This window comes from Oreochromis niloticus, linkage group LG3, assembly GCF_001858045.2.
Source record: "Oreochromis niloticus isolate F11D_XX linkage group LG3, O_niloticus_UMD_NMBU, whole genome shotgun sequence".
NCBI classification, from domain to species: domain Eukaryota; kingdom Metazoa; phylum Chordata; class Actinopteri; order Cichliformes; family Cichlidae; genus Oreochromis; species Oreochromis niloticus.
The window spans coordinates 17817113-17836165 of record NC_031967.2 but is presented as its reverse complement, the minus strand read 5'-3'; the positions used below and the strand labels follow the sequence as shown (position 1 = coordinate 17836165).

The window sequence follows — 19053 nt, the reverse complement described above, 5'->3', positions numbered from 1 at the left end:
GCTGACTTCACTGCATATTATGATTATAACAATGGCAGCAATGATTGTAATGTGTGTGGGTCTTCTGGCAGACAGGCTGGTATTAATAACACAGCTGAAGACGCTCCATCTTTTATTATACAACAATAAAAATGAGTCTTACTGTTGTAATAGAACATTTTACTGTAGAGTTCAGCATAATTCATGTTTTTCATAATTGCTTTTACGAGCCCTGTATGATTTTTATTCTGGTTCCTACAGTTTTTTTTTTTAAGTTTTCCTGTGCTTACACTGGATCGTTTTGTGAGGTGAGGTTAATTCTGTGGAAAGAATTTAATCTTTTTAATGAACCGTCACCTAAATTGTGCCCATGTGCCCATGAGCTTTGAAAACAGCAGTCAGGATCCATGCTGGCAGCTGTGAGATCGCAGCAGTACAGAAGTAAATGCTAAATTTGCATGCTAATGTGTGAGCCCAAAGAGGGACTACCATTATATTGAGATTTAAACACCGCAATACAAGCGCTGTTACAAGCAATTTTATTATATATGTGGGAAATGGAAACCAATTAATGATAACAAGAAGAAAAATCCACCGGTCCTGCTAAAGATTAAGCAAACAAGAGGACCGAAGCTGCACCACCGTTTGGGGCATTATTAGAATTACCACTCACCCTGACCAAGTGATCACACCCAAACATCAATACACTCAACTGCATTAAAGTTACCCCAAGGGTGCACACCGGCTGACATCAGGAAATCCTGTAAAAGACACACCAAGAGAAAGCTACATTCTTCAAGCTCCTTCTTATTCCTCTTTCGGCCGATCACCAACTATCTGCATATCCTCCCTCCTTCACTACATCCATAAATCTCCTCTGTGGCCTGCATCTTTTGCTCCTGCCTGGCAGCTCATCTTCAACATCCACTCCACCCTGCCTGCAGTTTCCTCTGTCTATTCCTTTGGATGGTTGACCTTAGGCATTTAAACTCATCTACTTTCACTACATCTACTACTTGCATATTCACCTTTCCACCTGTCTCCCTCTCATTCACACACATGTAATCCGTCTTGCTTCTCCAGTGCACACCTCCATTTCTTCAGGCTGTCCTCCACCTGCTTCCCACTCTCACTACAGATCACAGAGTCATCTGCAAACATCACGGTCCATTGCTACTCCACATTTCACGAGCTTGTACAACCAACTTTTCATTTCTTTATCAGTCTCTCCCATGGTTATGGAGGAATTTGGGGAATTCTTTACAGTGTTGCCGCAGCCCACTGAGGTTTTTTCACACTGTTTTAACGTCCCACCACAGCATTTCGGTCGAGCTGAATTCTTGACTTTGAATGGACTAAAAGCCCAGCATGTAAACCTGATGGTTCCAGATGAAGATGGCGAACAAAAGCACGGCTTGTAGCCGGCAGCGCTGTGAAGTGGTTATTATGCATGCTGCAACACAGGCCCTCTGTAAGCACACGCCTACAGAAACTTATCTTCTGCATATGCTTCATTAGTCTACCTGTTAATGAGCAACACAAGCACACTGTACAGATCCACTCTGGCTGTGAATCAGTTGTAAACAACTCTTTTTACTGCTCGTCGCCTGCATCAACCAGCTTCTTTCTTCCACCCTTGCCTTTCTCCGTAACACCCCACCATCCAACCATCACTTCCCCTCCTCTCCCTGCCTCCCCTCCCCTTCCCTTTCCAAAACCTTACCTCTCTCCACGCCTCTGCGCTGCTTCTCCCTCCTCCTTTTTGCTTCTGCACTCTCGTCTTTCCCAATCCGGGAGGACAGCAGGATGGAGGACAGGGTGTGGACCCCCGTGTGCCTTCTTGTCATTTTATCCTTGGGATGGACTGATGCTCAGACAAATGACACTAACGCAAGGTAAGGTGTTGCCAGCAGAGTTATTCTGTATGTATGAGCTGTCAATGTGTCCTTTGTGAATCTGTTTTCTTTTCAATATCCCGCATGTGCACATGTGGCAAGCAATTTTCAAGCCCACATCTGTCTGGATTAACTACTGTGCATGTGTGAGACTGTTTCCTCTCCTGGTCGCAGTATTGTGATTACCGAAAGCTCGGTAGAAATAGAAGGGTGTAGCGTTAGAAAGATGTGGTCGGCATCCCATAAACACACAGACAGGCAGGCGGACACATAATGACAGCGTGCTGTAATTTATTGTGATTAAATCTGGGTAGATGTACCAGCAGCAGTGCTCTCGTGTCATAGAGTTTGTTTTTCTTGTTGCAGCTGAGAAGTAAATCTTCCTGAAATTCTTTGTTTGTGCAGAGTTCCACACAAACAAGGTGTAAATTGAACATGAGAGACAAACAAATGCCTGTGGCCTGCTAAGCTCCAGAGGGTCAGAAGGGAGGGGACTCCAAAACTGGAATATTTTGGCCAAGTGTGGCCTTAGAGTACGACAATAGACACACCATGCATGCCTGGAGAACGTGAGAGACAAGCTGGAAAACAGCTCTGTAATGTAAGGGATTGTAAATTTTGCCTCACTGGCTGGTACAGAGTAAAATTTAAACCTGAATTCCAGCTGCAGTGTTTCTGGAGGAAAACCAGATGCCAGATCTGCCAACATCTAAATTAACGAGTCTGGGCCCGGCAGGCACGGCAAAATTAAAAGTTGAAGCTGGCGCTGCTTTCATGTGTGTTTATCCGAGTGCGAAAGAGTGGGTGTGTGTGCCACCAAACCGTGTGTGATTGGGCTGCTGTGCGGCAGTGTTTGCAAAGCGAACGCGTACAGTTTTCTTGCGGTGCAGTCAGAGTGTGGCGATAACACATATACTGTGTATTAACAGTCCTCCTGGCTTGGTTTGGCCAACTTCTATGAAAAAAAAAAAAACATACCATGAGAGTTTACTGGGAACTTCCCCAGCCTCGGAGAACAGAGAAAGACTGTGTTTTTCACATCTAAACGTGTGTGTGTGCAGGTTTTTGCCTCAATGCTCTTCAGTATAGCTGCATAAGCAAGCAGCATTTCCTGAAGCACATGGCGCGTGAAGTGAACGGCAGGATTTCTTTTTCTCTTTCAGGCCAGTCTTCCACTGTGGAGGCCACCTGGTCACAGACTCCGGCATCGTGGCCAGTGAAGGCTTTCCCAGCTTGTACAAACCCAACAGCAAATGCACCTGGTACATCACTGTGAGTCACTGAAAGTAGCTGTGATGTTTCAGTTTGGGACACGGGGATAGTGAAACAGTGGTAGCACCTATGCAGATGACTAAATGTTTTGAACTGAAGCTAAATCATTGTAGTGCCAAAAGGATGTGATTGCTGTGTGGCACTAAAAAAACTAAAGAAAATATAAAAATATAAAAAGATTTGATGAAACCAAGGTCAGGTTGACTACAGTGCTGGAGCATTCAACATCTGAGTGCTTTCGGATCTGTATACAATCTGTGCTGCCTCCTGAGCCACAGCTGCCCCAGTAATGATCAAACCACCAACAACAGGCTCATATTAAGCTGCCTTCATCATCCTACTATAAACCAGCTTGGCCCAAACTGGACTGTACCATCGACTCATAGCTACAGGGGGAGCCACACTCTTAGAAAGTGCTTCAACAGCACAGAAACAAGAACCAAAACATTAATTTACAGTTCCTCTGTGAGTACTGACAATTATGGTTCATCCACACGTAAATAAACACGTTTCAACTACTCCATCCCATTTACTGCAATTCAATTCAGTTTTATTTAAATGGCTCCAAGGCTCAAGGAGCTTTATGTAGTAAAGTAAAGACAGTAGCACGGAGAAACCCCCAACAATCAGACGACCCCCTATGACAGAGGTGTCGAACTGCAGGCCTCGAGGGCCGGTGTCCTGCAGGTTTTAGATGTGTCCTTGATCCATCACAGCTGATTTAAATGACTAAATTACCTCCTCAGCATGTCTTGAAGTTCTCCAGATGCCTGGTAATGAACTAATCATTTGATTCAGGTGTGTTGACCCAGGGTGTTATCTAAAACCTGCAGGACACCGGCCCTCAAGGCCTGCAGTCTGCCCTATGAGCAAGCATTTGGCAACAGTGGGAAGGAAAAACTTCCTTTAAACAGGAAGAAACCTCCGGCAGGACAAGGCTCAAGGCGGAGCAGCCTGCTGTGACTGGTTGGGGGTGAGGGGAGGAAACAGGAAATAGTGAAATGGAACTTTTTGTGGAGCAGAACAAAAACTCTGCAGTGTTTCCTTTTGTGTTGATAATTAAAGTAACACCTATGCTATTCCTTTTTTTTTTTGTGTCATTTTAAATATGAAATATATTATTTATTTTTATTTAATCAGCAGGTCCCTTGAGGATAACATCTACTTTTCAGACCTGGCCAACAAGCTACATTATTACAATGTTACAATTTCAGATATAACATCAAACCACATGAAACAAAATAAAACAAGTCAGAGTCAAAATAACACAAATACGAGATCCGGGTTGTGAAGAACAGTTGCATAAATGATCATTTTCAATGAAAGGACATTTTCAAATCTGGTTATTTTATTTCGTTAATCCATTTTCTTCTGGATCTATTTCCTTCAAGAACACATCTGTAGTTTTTACTCATTTTTGATCTGCTTCTGTTTCAGCATCTTCTTGTTGTTTTCAGAGTAACACAAGCAGTATCAATGTTTAAGAAATAATCTGCCTTACATAACAAAAAACCAGGTTGTTCCTGTGTGTGGGTCATACTGAATCTGTTGTCCCCTCCAGGTCCCAGAGGATCATGTGGTCATGCTGTCTTTCCGCCTCTTTGACTTGGAGGCTGACCCCATCTGCCGCTATGACTACCTGGACGTCTACAACGGTCACTCCCGCCTAGTGCAGAAGCTAGGTCGATTCTGCGGGACCTTCAGGCCCGGTGCCCTCATCTCCACCTCCAACACCATGATGCTGGAGATGGTGACGGATGAAGCCACTGGTGGAAGAGGATTTCTGGCTTCTTTCAATGCAGGGAAACCACATATGGAAGGTGCGGACAAGTAATCCTGCAAACATTTTACTGGGGCTCCAGCACACAGTTTTGTCTTTTTCCTGCAAACACAGGGCAGCACCATGCTTTTTATTCTGTCACCTGGCTTTTATCTCACCTTAACATATTGTAACACACTTTTATTTTTAACTCCATCTTCTTTTCCATCTTTCCATAGAAAACCAGTTCTGTGGAGGACGACTGACCAAATCACAGGGCAGTGTCAAGACCCCCAACTGGCCCAACTCTAATTACCCAGCAGGCATCAGCTGCTCATGGCACATCTCCGTAGAGCCGAGCAATGTAAGCTGATCACACTACACTTCATACAGATTGAGAGCGCTTCACATCAGAATTTCTGTTATTATTAGATTCCTTTTTATTATTTTATTTATTTATAGCATATCATATATTTATAGAATATTCTACCAGCTTTATTTTAGCCTGTGAAACCAACTGAGAGTTTCCTTGGATGTGTTTGGGCTCATCATCTTGCTGAAATGTAGTGATGTGTCCTGTGTGTCGAAGCTTCGAATCGCGCTTCGGGTAATCTCGGGGGCGTGTCTGTGAAGCGCGTATCGAGGCTTGCTTTGATTACGTATGCAGTGACGTTCGAGGCTTCGCGGGCAGTCCGTACCACGTGACTGATTCGGGAACTGGTTCACTGGTTCGCGCCAGATTCGAAATAAAATGGGCAGCAAAACACAGCTGATTCCCCCATCACACTGTGTTGCGGAATTGGATTGTTTACGTGCTACATAGTTACTTGAGCATTTCTTCTTCGATGGAGCCTGCAAGGAAGAGATTTGTTTTCTCTTCTAATAAAGTATGCACACAGTAATAAATATCACAAATGATAAGTACCATAATATAAATAAACAACACTACAGATCCTATAACCTGATTTATGTCTTTTAGTTTATTAAAAAGTGAAGCGCCACACAGTTTGTGTCATTATCCAGATGTACATAAGCATGATTACACAGTTATAGGGGCGGGTTTTGATTATCGATTAAAATCGATTCTCGCTTGGAAAACGTGATATTGTTTAATTAAAATCCTGAATCGATTTTTAATATAACTTTATTTTGCCTGAAATGCCAGAATCTCAGGTTAAATCTCACAAAAATTTCAACAACCACCAAACAGCTAAAAGAGTAAGTGACAGCAGGTACACGGATTCTGCACAAAGACGCAAACACAAAGCGCGGAACCGCTGACGGATCAGAATCAGTGAGATGTCCCCTTTCTCACCTGACGACACGGACACGGTCGGGGCTGAAAGGACAGCTCACTGATTCTCATGTGTCGGCGGGTCCGCGCTTCGTTTTTACGTCTTTTTGCGCTGATTCTGACGCTGCAGGTTTTATTTCTCTCCAAACAATATTGACTGAACCAGCAGCAAAAGAAGATCCAAACTACGCTTCACATAAACATCGTCATGAATTCCCTCTGACTTTTGCTGTTTTGCTTCCACCACGATAAAAATCACACTTCATGCACAGCTCTCTCTCTCTCTCTCTGTACTTGAAGAACAGTTTCCCGTCTAAAAATCTTTTCTGCATTATTCGCTTGCTTGTTACGCTCAAGTCTACCGTTGTTTACAGCGCTGTCAGCCGCTGTTTTTTCCTTTTACTTACTACCGAAAAGAAAACCTAATTTCTGCTGTTCAATAGGCTACCAAACAAATTTAAACTTTTTAAAATTATGCAAAATTGCAAAACGCTTAGCCGTGTCTCTAAACCTCTGTAACTTTGCTTTGCTTCATTCAGCAGCATCAGGTAATGTTCATATGTTGATGAATGGTTTTCTTTCGTTTTTGATCTGCTGCAGAATATTTTTATAAATCGTATTTCTGTTTTATCCTTAGCTGCTTTGACACAAAGGCATCTGCTGTGATGCTCACACCTTTCATAAAGTCTCGCAAGTGTCAGCTTTCTTTTTATAGATATAAAAATATAGAAATGTACTGATTCATGATCTGAATTATAATATTTCTGGCTGAGGCACAATTTCCCCTGATCGAATCCTGGATCGAATCGATTCTAGAAATCAGTGACAATACGCAGGTCTAACAGTTACACAATCATACCAAAACTCTGTCCTGATAGTTTCCACTTTCTCTTTTGTATCAGACATACTGAGACAATATTTGGGATAAATAACCACGAAAACAATCTATTTATTCAGTTTAGAGGTTTACACATCACATCATCCTATTTCACTTAAATCGTCCACTTGATGGCGCAGTAGAGCAAATGAATCATCACAATGCTTCGAACCATGAGTCGACCAGTTGGATGGAAAGCTTCAGCTCATCACGAGGCTTCATCTCACCATCACTACTGAAATGTCAAACCCTTGTTTGATCGTCAGCATCCTGGTAGATGGCAGCAGATTTTTTATCAGGTATATGAAGGGTGCCCGTGCCATATGCTGAAAAACAGCCCTACACTAGGATGTTCCCACCTCCAAACTTCACTGGAACCTTCAGTAGTTTAGAAATTCTTCTGTAACCAATGCCATCAGTATGTTTTGCATAATAAGGCTGCGACGGTCTTAAGAAAGCTCATTGATTTGACCCTTCATTAGATGTTTCTTGTTGACACATTGGTAATGAGACACCTTTTTATGGGCCATCAGTTGGGACTGAACCACCTGATATTAATTTGCAATAAGTGGAAGGATTGCTTTCTGATTACTGATAGATTTCAGCTGGTGTCTTTACTTTTTGTACCTCCTTTTCTTCATGTGTTCAATACTTTTTCTTTTTGGTTTGATTCCTTTGCATGTGTGGATTTGATAGGTTGTTACTGACATCTGGTCAATTTCATGTCAATAGCACCTTTAGAATTATATTTACTTAGAAAACTGTGAAAAACGGTGATGTGTTCGATACTTATTTTACCCGCTGTACATATATCTAGAATGAAGTATCAACATTTTGAAAAAAAAAAGTCAGATATCAACAATTCTGTTCCCCATATGGCCCACATATCTCTTTTGGTTATGTCACCCTAATTAACATATTAATTTGAGCTCTGACACTTACTACAGTCATGACTAAAAGTGGCATTCTTCAGATTCATATGCATTTTGAAAAGACTGTAAAATATGATGTTGATTTTTGTGACTATTCCGAACTTGTAAATTAAATACCACAAATTAGGCCGTCTACAGATAGTTAATGACAAAAGCACAAATTAGACAACAAAGTGACATAAGTGGAAAGTACCATCCAGCGGAAATAAGGACACATATGTAGGACTGGTTCACTAGCTAGGCTAGCTAGCATAAATTTTCCCAGTGGAAAAATTTAACAGCATGATGTTGTACTGAGGAACAAATGCTGAGGAATATACGCTATACATAGCCTTCTAACTAGCGTAAAAAAAAGTAATTAATCCACCTTATAGGGTTTATTTTCCAAAGGTTAAAATGTTGTATCTGGCAGCTAAAAGCACCTAATTGTTAGCAAACACCAAAAATGTATTACCCACTCAAGTAGGAAAGTGCCCAGTCAAATACTTTAGACTGAATGATTTATAAATACTCTAGTTTCACAGTGGATGCTTCAGTCAGTTTAATAATAAAATCCAAAGGTGTTTTCTGTATCTTCAACACTTTAAAATACTTTTATTAGTTAACTCGATAAAAATGAATAATAAAGCCAATATTTCCAATCAAAGAATTAATAGTTAAATTCTTGTGGATCTAATCTGCATAGCCAGTGTAGCTGACAATGCACCAGGAATGCAAAACCCTCAAAAAAAAGAAAGAAATGTTCAAAAACAACAAAAATTTACACATGATTGCCCCTTTTTAACAAGAACTGGGCTTAAATCTTTGTGAAATATACTATTAGAAAATATGCACAGGTGCTGGAGTATCATTATAATTTGTATTTGTATAATTTACTTGCACCAAATAATAGTCAAAATCAAATTTCAATTGGCTGTATGTGCAGTTGAGTATGTTAAATGTCTTGTGTTGGAGAAAGAGGAAATAAATGGCAGTAAAGGGGCCCATCACAAGGAAATGTACCTAGGATACTTAATGCAGTTAACGTGTGTGAGTGTGACAGCGGCCTTGTGATGAGGTTAAAATGAAAGACCTCTTTGAGTCCCTGCAGGCATGATCATGTGTGCCAAGAGATTGAACTAAAAGGAGGGAAGGAAGCAAGGGCAAGAGAGGGAGTAAATGCACCTCTGTATTTCAGAACTCCACCACCACCTCCTGATGGCTGCACTGTACACGGTTCATGAAAATTAGTCAGAAGTAAACATGTGCTAGCGCCATGCCCTGCCAAGAATTTCATAGTTTTCTGTTTCCACCTATTTTCCAGGTGATTGAGGTACAGTTTGAGAAACTGGATCTGGAGCCTGACATGTACTGTCGTTATGACTATGTGGCCTTATTTAATGGGGGAGAAACGGATGACTCGAGGAGGATAGGGAAATTCTGTGGAGACAAACCACCAGGGTGAGATGCTGTTCAGATATAAGCTACTTTGAGTTAAGCTAAATACATGTACACATATCTTACAGCAGAGCTTTGCTGAAGTTTTTATACTGTCACGTCCCGTTTCTTCCACGTGTCTGTCGCTTTATCCTTTCTTTCTACTTTCCCTGTTCCTTTCATAGCACTATAGTGACAAATGGGAATGAGCTCCTTCTCCAGTTTGTGTCTGACCTCAGCGTGACCTCAGATGGATTCATGGCCTACTACTCCAGTGTGCCTCGTGGGTCCCGCACACCCACTGCAGGAGGAGACTTTATCCACAGACCTCAGATAACCTCCACGACAAAAACACCCACCAAACCAACCCCCAAACCAGTTCCCAAACTCAGACCAAGCCCCAAACCCAAACCCACTCCCAAACCAGTTCCCAAACTCAGACCAAGCCCAAACCCAAACCAACCCCCAAACCAGTTCCCAAACTCAGACCAAGCCCCAAACCCAAACCCACTCCCAAACCAGTTCCCAAACTCAGACCAAGCCCCAAGCCCAAACCCACTCCCAAACCAGTTCCCAAACTCAGACCAAGCCCCAAGCCCAAACCCACCCCCAGACCACCCAGAAGGCAACCAGGAAGGCCACCGCTAGTAAAGAAACCTCCACTAAACAGACCCACTACTACTGACATCAAACCCACATCTAAACCTAAACCTACACCTAAGCCTAAACCTAAACCTGAAATTAAGCCTACAGTAAAGCCCAAACCCAAACCTGAAATTAAGCCTACACCAAAGCCCAAACCTAAACCTACGCCTAAACCTAAGGTCATTAAACCAACTCTTAAACCAAGAGTCAAGGTTAAACCCACACCTAAGCCCACTATAAAACCTAAAGTGAAACCAGTGAAGCCAACCAAGAAGGCAGGAGTTAAACCAACAGTCAAACCTAAGATGAAACCCACAGCATCATCTAAACCAGGAGTAACCAAAGCAGTGACAAAGAAACCTGATGTGAGCAAGAAACGTAAGTACAATAAATTGAGTATTGAATTTTTAACCTGCTTTATGCCCCCCTGTATGTATTTGTGTTTACTTGTATTAGAAAGTGTTTGTTGCCGCATGTTTTTCCTACAGCTTTACCACTGAACCCACTGTGTACACAACCCTGTAAGCGGACTGGAACCCTCCAAACCAGCTTCTGCCCTCATGACTTTGGTGAGCTACAAAACAAGCTGCAGTTTGGGCTTTGCAGAACTTCTCTCCATCTATTTTCACACCTTTACATCTACAAAATGTCACTTGTTTCTACACATTTTCTCCTCAGTGAAACATCCCTTTTTTGTGGTTCTAGCCCACTCTACAACTAAGTGCTTTCTAACATTCAGACACATTTACACTCAAAGGAATGCATCTGAGAGCAGCTTGGGGTTAGTGTCTTTCCCAGTCTTTGGCATGAAGACTGGAGCACCCAGAGGTCAAACCACCAATTTTCAAATTAGTAGCGACCACTTTAGGGTGGCTTTTTAGCAATGGATATTTCACTGATAAGGAGATTCCTCAGATAATCACTCAGAAAGTCTTAAATGTTTGACCAAAGTTTTAAGAAGTCTAAACACCTTTCAATGATAATTGAATGAAAAATCTTAAATTTTTTTTCCCTTAGTGACCACATCTCTCTTTTTTCTTTATTTTAGTGATTACGGGTAAGGTTACATTTATAGATCCTGGTCCAAGAGGCTCAGCAACCATCGAGGTGTCACTGATCAAGGCGTATAAGACAGGAAGCCTCACCGTCACCAAATCAGGACCCGCCAAAATAGTCACACTGACTTCTACCTGCAAGAAATGCCCTGGGCTAATCAAAGGTAAAAAATGAGACAGTTTTCTTGCTCTCCAGCTTACAGAAATATTGCCATATAATACAGTTAGGGCAGGTTGTCAAACATCTGTAAATATTGTGTACAAACTGGAATCTCTTAATGATGGCTTTCTATGTTTAGGGTACTACCAGTGCTAACATCCAGTTCAATGTCAAACTGTATGCAGATGATGTGTTTTTGTATTTAACCCATAAAAGCCAGTCATTAAAGGCAATAATGTAGATAATAAAACCATATACAGGTGTCATATGAGGTGCCTCTGGGATTATTGTAAATAAATAACTACTATATAAAGAATAGGAGTAAAACAGAGTTTTGGATTGTTATAATGTTATTTAACTGGAATTGTTCATTTCCAGTGTTGTTCCTTTAATGGTTTCTCTTTACAAGTCACCAGCTGCTCTGATGCAGATGATAACGACTTGCTCTGGTATTTTTTTCTTCATCGTCTCTTGTCCAGGTCGTAACTACGTGTTGATGGGAAAAGTCGACGCAGAGGGCAACGGCCATTTGAGCCCCTCCAGCTTCACCCTTCTCTTTAAGCCTGTTCATTCAAAAGCACTGGATGTCCTTTCTCGCAAATCATGCTGACATCGTGGCCTAAACCACCAATCAAACTGACGGCCCTGACTCTTTAAAAAAATGTAACATTGCATAAAGAGTGAAAATATTATAAGCAATATCGTACAGAATTTTTTTCATATTACAATATGGTTGTGAGAAGGAGTTACATTTTAAACATACAATATTAACATATTACTTTTGTATTTTCTATGTAAATTATAAAGTTTCTGTGTTAAAAGATACACAATAAACACAGTTTTGGGGTAATTTCGTGTCAACTATCCATTACTTTTCATCCATGATGAAATATTTTGTTCTACCACATCCTGAAGCTGTTTTATAGTAATGAGATCTGGTGATTGTGGAGGCCGTTTGAATACAGCAAACTCATTGTCATGTTCAAGAAACCAGTTTGAGATGATCCGATGATCTTTGCAAAACATGGTTTGTCATCCTGCTGAAAACACTCATCAGAAGATGGGACCACTGTGACCATAAAGGGACATGATCAGCAACAACACTCAGGTAGGCTGTGGCTTTTAAATGATGCTTATTATACTAAGTGACCCAAATTTGGCCAATATCCCCCACATCATTAAACCACAACCACTAGCATTAACTGTTAATATAAGGCAGTGCTCTCATCTTGTTTATGTCAAATTTTGACCATATCTTCCAAATGTTGCAGCAGAAATCGCGACACATTAGACCATTCGACAATTCGATTTTGTAGCCTCAATTTTTGCTTCTACTGCTTCAAGGTTTGACATGTCGTGTGTTCAGAGATGCTCTTCTACATAGCGTGGTTGTTAACAAGCGGTTATTTGAGTTACTTCTGCCTTCCTACCAGCTCAAAGGAAGCCATTCTCCTGGCATAATCAAGTCATTTTCACCTAGAAAACTGCTGCTCACAAGATATTTTCTGTCCATCTGACCATAGAGATGCCTGTGTGAAAATCTCAGTAGATGAGCTTTTTTTTTTTGAAATACTCAGACCAGCTGTCATGTTAATGGCTCTGTTGTCAGGTTGTCGGTTGTCCTTTGTTCCACGTTTCCACGATCCAGGTATCTTTGTGTCCATGTCAGGTTTCATGTTTTGATTTTTTTTTGTATGTTTATCTTTCCACAGTTTAGGTTCTCGTTTAGCTTCATCTCTCCATTTTGTTTTGTAATATTTTACCAGCCTTAATAAACGGCTCGCCTTATGTTAACATTCAAGTTTTATTCCATGTTCATTCATGTCTGCGTTTTGGGTCCTCTTCGTCACTCATTACACTCTGCCTCTGCCAGACTGTGACAATAGCCCATTAGCAGTAAAAAGCCTTCAAAGTCCTTTAAATGATCCAAATGATCCTTTAAATGATCTTTCTTTTTTATTGGGCTTCTAATAGAAGCATTTTAATTGTCTTACTGTGTAATATATTCTGTTATTAAGATTAGATTATGAGGTATTTCAGGGTATATTTTTTGTCAACATCTTTGAAAAACAATTTCACAGCTTCTCCCTACTGTAATTGTACAACTACTGTAGTTCTTGCTTCTTTATTCTCATATTTGCAAAAAGAGGATGAAGAAGTGCTGGGACTTTCTGAGATAAAGTACGCAGGTCTAAAAAACTGAAAGCATTTTAGGTGATACAGGAGTGGAAGTGAAAAAGCTGCAGTTATGATGAACAGTCTCCTTTAGCTTCCCGTCATGATGCAGAAATTCACAAAAACATTTACATTAAACAAGTTTATTCAGCTTCTGTACCTTCTCTGGTAACTTTTCCTTGGCATGAGTGAAACAATCTGAACTTTAAAAAAAAAAAAAAAGCCAGTTTTTTTTTCTCCTCTCACTTTTAATGACTCTCAAAGACTTCTCTATCTGAGGTGTTTTTGTGTCACATTTGTTTTAGCCGCATGAGATTTTTGAGTTTTTTCAAAATGCAAAATTCCTGTTTTCAGTTCTGTCTGACATGGTTGTGCTGATCCATGTTTCAGTGTAAAAATGTATTGGACAATTAAAAAATGCAGTAGGCTTTTTTCCACAATATGGTTTTCTCATCATGAAAAACAACAAAACAAAACCCCCCAGCATGGATTGGAAACTTCCAAACGAACACGCTTTCAGATGGATTTCTTTAGAATACAATACTGTGCAAAAACTTTGAGCAACCCCTGATTTCTTTATATTTTGTTAGGGAAATGGAAATAAGTGGAGTGATTTTTTTTTTTTTTGAACTGTACAAATATATGATGCAAATGTAGTATATAAGGAAAAAATAGTGTTTCTATAGTTACTAACAAGCTTGGAAGTCCGTATTTGCTGCGACTGCGTTTAATCCTTAAGCACAAATATGACAAACGTTCTTGTCATTTCTGTAAGTAGTCTTCAGGAATAGTTCTCCAGACGTCTTGAAGGACATTCAAAGCTCTTCTTTGGATGTTTCTGCCTTTTATTCTGTTCTCTGTCAAAATGATCTCACACCGCTTCAATAATGTTGAGATGTGTGCAGATGCATTCAAACCTGCCTGCTGCCATTCCTGAGCAGCCGCTGCACTGGTGGCACTGATCCCACAGCTGACGATCGTGGTGCTTGGTGGACTTTCTTGGGTGACTTGAAGCCTTTTTCACAACAATTAAACCTGTTTCCTAGAAGTTCTTGATGATCTGACAAATGGTTAATTTAGGTGCAATCTGAGTAGCAACAACATCCTTGCCTGTCAAGCCCCTTTTATGCAACGTAATGATGGCCGCATAAGAAGAATGATTTCAAGCATCCCCTTTTAACACATCCATGACATAATGATCTCCAGCCTTGTGCTCGTCAACATTCTTTCCTGTGCTACCGAGAAGATCATTGAAACGGTCTACTTTTATGCCAGCGATGAAATGCAGTGGAAGTGGGTTTTTTGGGATTAAGTTCATTTTCATGGCAAATTTGAGCTTTGCAATTCATCTAATCACTCTTCATAACATTCTAGAGTATATGCAAATTGTCATCATAAAAACTGAAGCAGCATTTGCCTGCTCAAGACCATTTAAAAAAAATTCTGGTTGCTTGGAAGCAAAATATGAAGAAATGATGGGTGGCTCAAGACTTTTGCACATGAACATTCAGAAAGTAAACAAGCATTTTGATACACGACCAATTTACCCTCTGACTATATACTAGAATAGATTATTTTCTTATTTATAGCAGAGACAGCTGAAGAATTACTGACTCAGACATTGGAACAATAGATCTTAGCGACCATGCTCCAATACATATTGTAGTTGACCTGGAGGGAAACAAAAGAGATACATTATGAAGATTTAACCCCAGCCTACTTAATGATGCCAATTTTAGGAAAGAAATGAGTAATAGAATCCAACTGTATATGAAAGAAAATGATAATGGAGAGGTGTCCCCACCAATACTGTGGGACGCAGCAAAGGCTGTGATAAGAGGAAAAATCATTGCAGCTGCCTCAAGGAAAAAGAAACTTTACCAGGAAAAACTACAGGATTCTCAAAAACAACTGAAACAGCTAGAAAACAGCCATGCACAAAACCGAAATCCAGCTACATTAGAACGAATTAAAAAATTAAGAAACGAAATTAATTCAATGTACACTCGGGAAATCGAAAAGACGATGCTATTCTCTAGACAAAGATATTACGAAAATGGCCCTAAATTCACAAAGCTGCTGGCATGGAAACTTAAGAAACGCCAAGCAGACAATACAATATACAAAATAAGAGATCCTCAGAAAAACACACTTGAAAGTAAGCAGGACAAGATTCAATCAATTTTTGTAACTTTCTATAAACAACTCTTTTCTAAAACTATGGATGTCGGAGATGATCAAATAGACACATTTCTTGAAGCGCTCAATTTACCTACCATGAGTGACACCCCAAATAAACAACTAGTTTCTGAAATTACAGTAAAGGAACTGGAAAATGCCATAAGAAACTTGAAAGCTAACAAATCGCCAGGTAGTGACGGGTTCACCTCCGAATTTTACAAAGCATTTAAAGAGGATCTCATTCCTATATTGAGAAAAACATGCAATTGGGCACTTGAAAAGGCACAAATCCCACCCACCTGGAAAGAAGCAATTATATCTCTCATACCAAAGGAGGCCAAGGACAAGAATGAATGTGGGTCATACAGGCCGATTTCTGTACTGAACGTAGATTATCGTATCTATACATCCATAATGGCCAAACGAATGGAAAAAATACTCCCTAATCTCATACATAATGATCAGGCTGGTTTTATACATAAACGTCAAACCCAGGATAACACAAGATGCACTTTACATATAATGAACCATATACAACAACATACAGAGCAGGCTGTGATCATCAGTCTTGACGCTGAAAAGGCATTTGACTCTGTTTGCTGGCAATACCTATATAGAGTTTTGCATAAATTTGGTTTTGATGAACTAATAATAAATAACATAAGAGCACTATATGATAATCCATCTGCAAGGCTTAGGATCAATGGCCACCTAACTCAATCTTTAACATTGGAGAGGGGTATGAGACAAGGCTGTGCCTGGTCTCCTCTTCTCTTTGCTATTTTTCAGGAACCACTTGCCCAACATATTAGGCAAAACAGAAAAATCGTAGGTATTACAATAAATGATGTGGAACATAAAATAGCATGCTATGCAGATGATGTACTCTTATTCCTAAAAACACCTGAGGAGGCCATGCCGGAGGTAATGAATTGTCTTAAAAACATGGGCCCAATGACAGGATACAAACTGAATCTAAATAAAACTGAAGCTCTTCCCTACAATTATAGTCCATCCGAAAAGCTCAAACAAACATACCCATTGAAATGGACCACAGACTCAATTAAATATTTGGAGGTAACACTTACTAAAGATATAAGTAGATTATTTGACAAAAACTATAACCATCTATATGAAAGGGTCAAAGAGGACCTTACAAAATGGAATCATATCCCATGTCTGAGCATAAGCTCCAGAATAGAAACCATCAAAATTAATGTTTTACCAAGATTTCTATATCTGTTTCAGACTCTCCCACTCCAGATTAATCAAAAAGACTTTACTGAATGGGACAAAACAATTTCTAGGTTTATATGGCAAGGGAGACGACCCAGAATAAGATACAAAACATTGCAGCTGCCTAAAGTGAAAGGCGGCTGGGGCCTCCCATGCTTAAAAAAATACTATACCTCAGCAATGATTAGGGCCGTGTTGCATTGGTGTGATCCCTCATATAAAGCAGCATGAAAGGAAATTGAAAGCAAAACAATATCCAACATGCATATACAGGCAGTTCTAGCGGATAAAAATCTACAGAACTACATTTCCAAAATAAGAAATCCCGTGGTAAAGGCCACACTAGGGGTCTGGAAAATGGTGGTAAAAGAAAATAAGCTGGAAAAGGACGATTCGGAATTTACACCAAATCAAATGGACCCTAGTTTTAAAACTGGATAGATAAAGGAATTACATCGATGTGTGGTATAGTAAAGAAGGATGAAATCATGAGTTTCCAAACTCTAAAGCAAAGGTTCCATTTAGAAAACCAAGACCACTATAGATACCTGCAGTTAAGAAACTTCTACACCCGAAGCATCAAAAACCAAACATCTACTACCGTGAGGCCACTTATTCAACTCTTTGTAAATGCTTATAAGTCAGAAATTAAGAAAGGTGTAATCTCACAAATATACAATAGTCTCCATGAACTCAGCAATTATTCAACAAAGTATATAAAAGAAAGATGGGAGAAAGATGGAGGTCAGGTAATTACAGAAGAGGAATGGCAGAACATTTGTTCCTTTCCCCAGACATAAAGGGTATAGATAAATACTTATTTGGTGTGCTGCTGGCTGCAAGTAAAAAGGCACTGACCAAAAAATGGTTGACACAGGATCCACCAACATTAAACAGCTGGATTGATGTAACTTTTGAAATTTACAAGATGGAAAAGATTACTTTTTTAGTGAATCTTGAGTATGAGAAATTCGTAAAACACTGGGGAAAATGGTTCCGCTATATGAGTTCTATAAGGCCAGATATTGCTGATACTCCTCATTGAAGGAATGGCCAGGCACTTTTCTTGCTTGCTTACTTTGTTTTTGATAATAATATTTAGTAATGGTATGTCACCATATGCTACCGAAAGTGTTGGTTTTATAGCTGCTCCCTCTCTGGATGTATATAGTTACATATTATACCTGTTTATGCGTATGTTTCTTTGTTTTACGTGTTTTGTTTGTTTGTTTTTTTAAATTTTACCCTTATATGTGAATGTATGCTTATATGTAGAAAATTTTTGTTTGATGTGATGGCGGTCATTCAGACTACTGTATATATGAGTCTAAGGACAAAAGACGCCATCAAACACTGTGCATTTCGTTTTTGTTCTTTGTATGACTTTAATAAACACTTGAATTAAAAAAAAAAAAATTTACCCTCTGACTAAACAGCTCTATCCAATAAATATTCTGTTTTGAGTTATTTTAAATATGCTTGTTCATTATTCTGCCTAGCATTATATATATTATTAAAAAAAATCCAGTCAAATGTTTAGATAACAGAAATCTGCTGTGAAAATAATTTAAAAAGATTAAACATTGTCCACTAAACTTTGTATTTTACCTGTAAATTGTGACATTTCTCTGAAAAGAAAAAAGTGTGTTGCTGTGTTATTAAATGCTCTAAACATATATAAGACACGTATGAAAGCCAAATTCCAACATATATGTTCAAAGCTTCATTTTTTATTCATTAGTTTTCTTTTCATCCCCGCAGCAGCCTCTGAGTGTCGTTATCATCATCAGCCTCTCGGTGCTTACAACAGCAATAGGACAAGAAGAGCGCACCTAACAGGATGTAGGTCAGGTTGGTGCTCCAAAATGCAAACAGGTAGAGCGTCTGGTTGCAGTACGGATCGGCTTTTGTTGTATTTTTATTGTAGTTCGGTTCGTAAATGGAGTAGATCATCACATTACCTGGAGAAATGTAAAAAAAAAAAAAAGACTCAGAGGTGCTTGCTCACTAAGAAAATACTGCTGTAATGCATTAATTCTTATGCTACGAGAAAAGCAACTTGTTCCACAACATTAACTGCTTTTCAAATGTGCTAACTCATTATTTTTTGCTTTGGTGTTTAAAGCTGCACAAATTCATTTCTGGCCACATGAGAGGGACAAAAACCCCTGTTTATT

The 19053-nt window shown here is 39.7% G+C and overlaps 1 protein-coding gene across 1 annotated transcript; it reads left to right on the top strand.

Moving 5' to 3' along the window:
- The first annotated feature begins 349 nt into the window (after positions 1–349).
- pcolceb (procollagen C-endopeptidase enhancer b) lies at positions 350–12134 on the top strand. Its single transcript, XM_019354379.2, is given in 10 exon segments — positions 350–1874; positions 3038–3146; positions 4708–4966; positions 5145–5269; positions 9312–9448; positions 9610–10070; positions 10073–10447; positions 10558–10638; positions 11118–11288; positions 11764–12134. Coding segments are annotated over 10 exon segments (1938 nt in total). The 5' UTR covers positions 350–1785; the 3' UTR covers positions 11895–12134.
- Positions 12135–19053: the final 6919 nt, after the last annotated feature.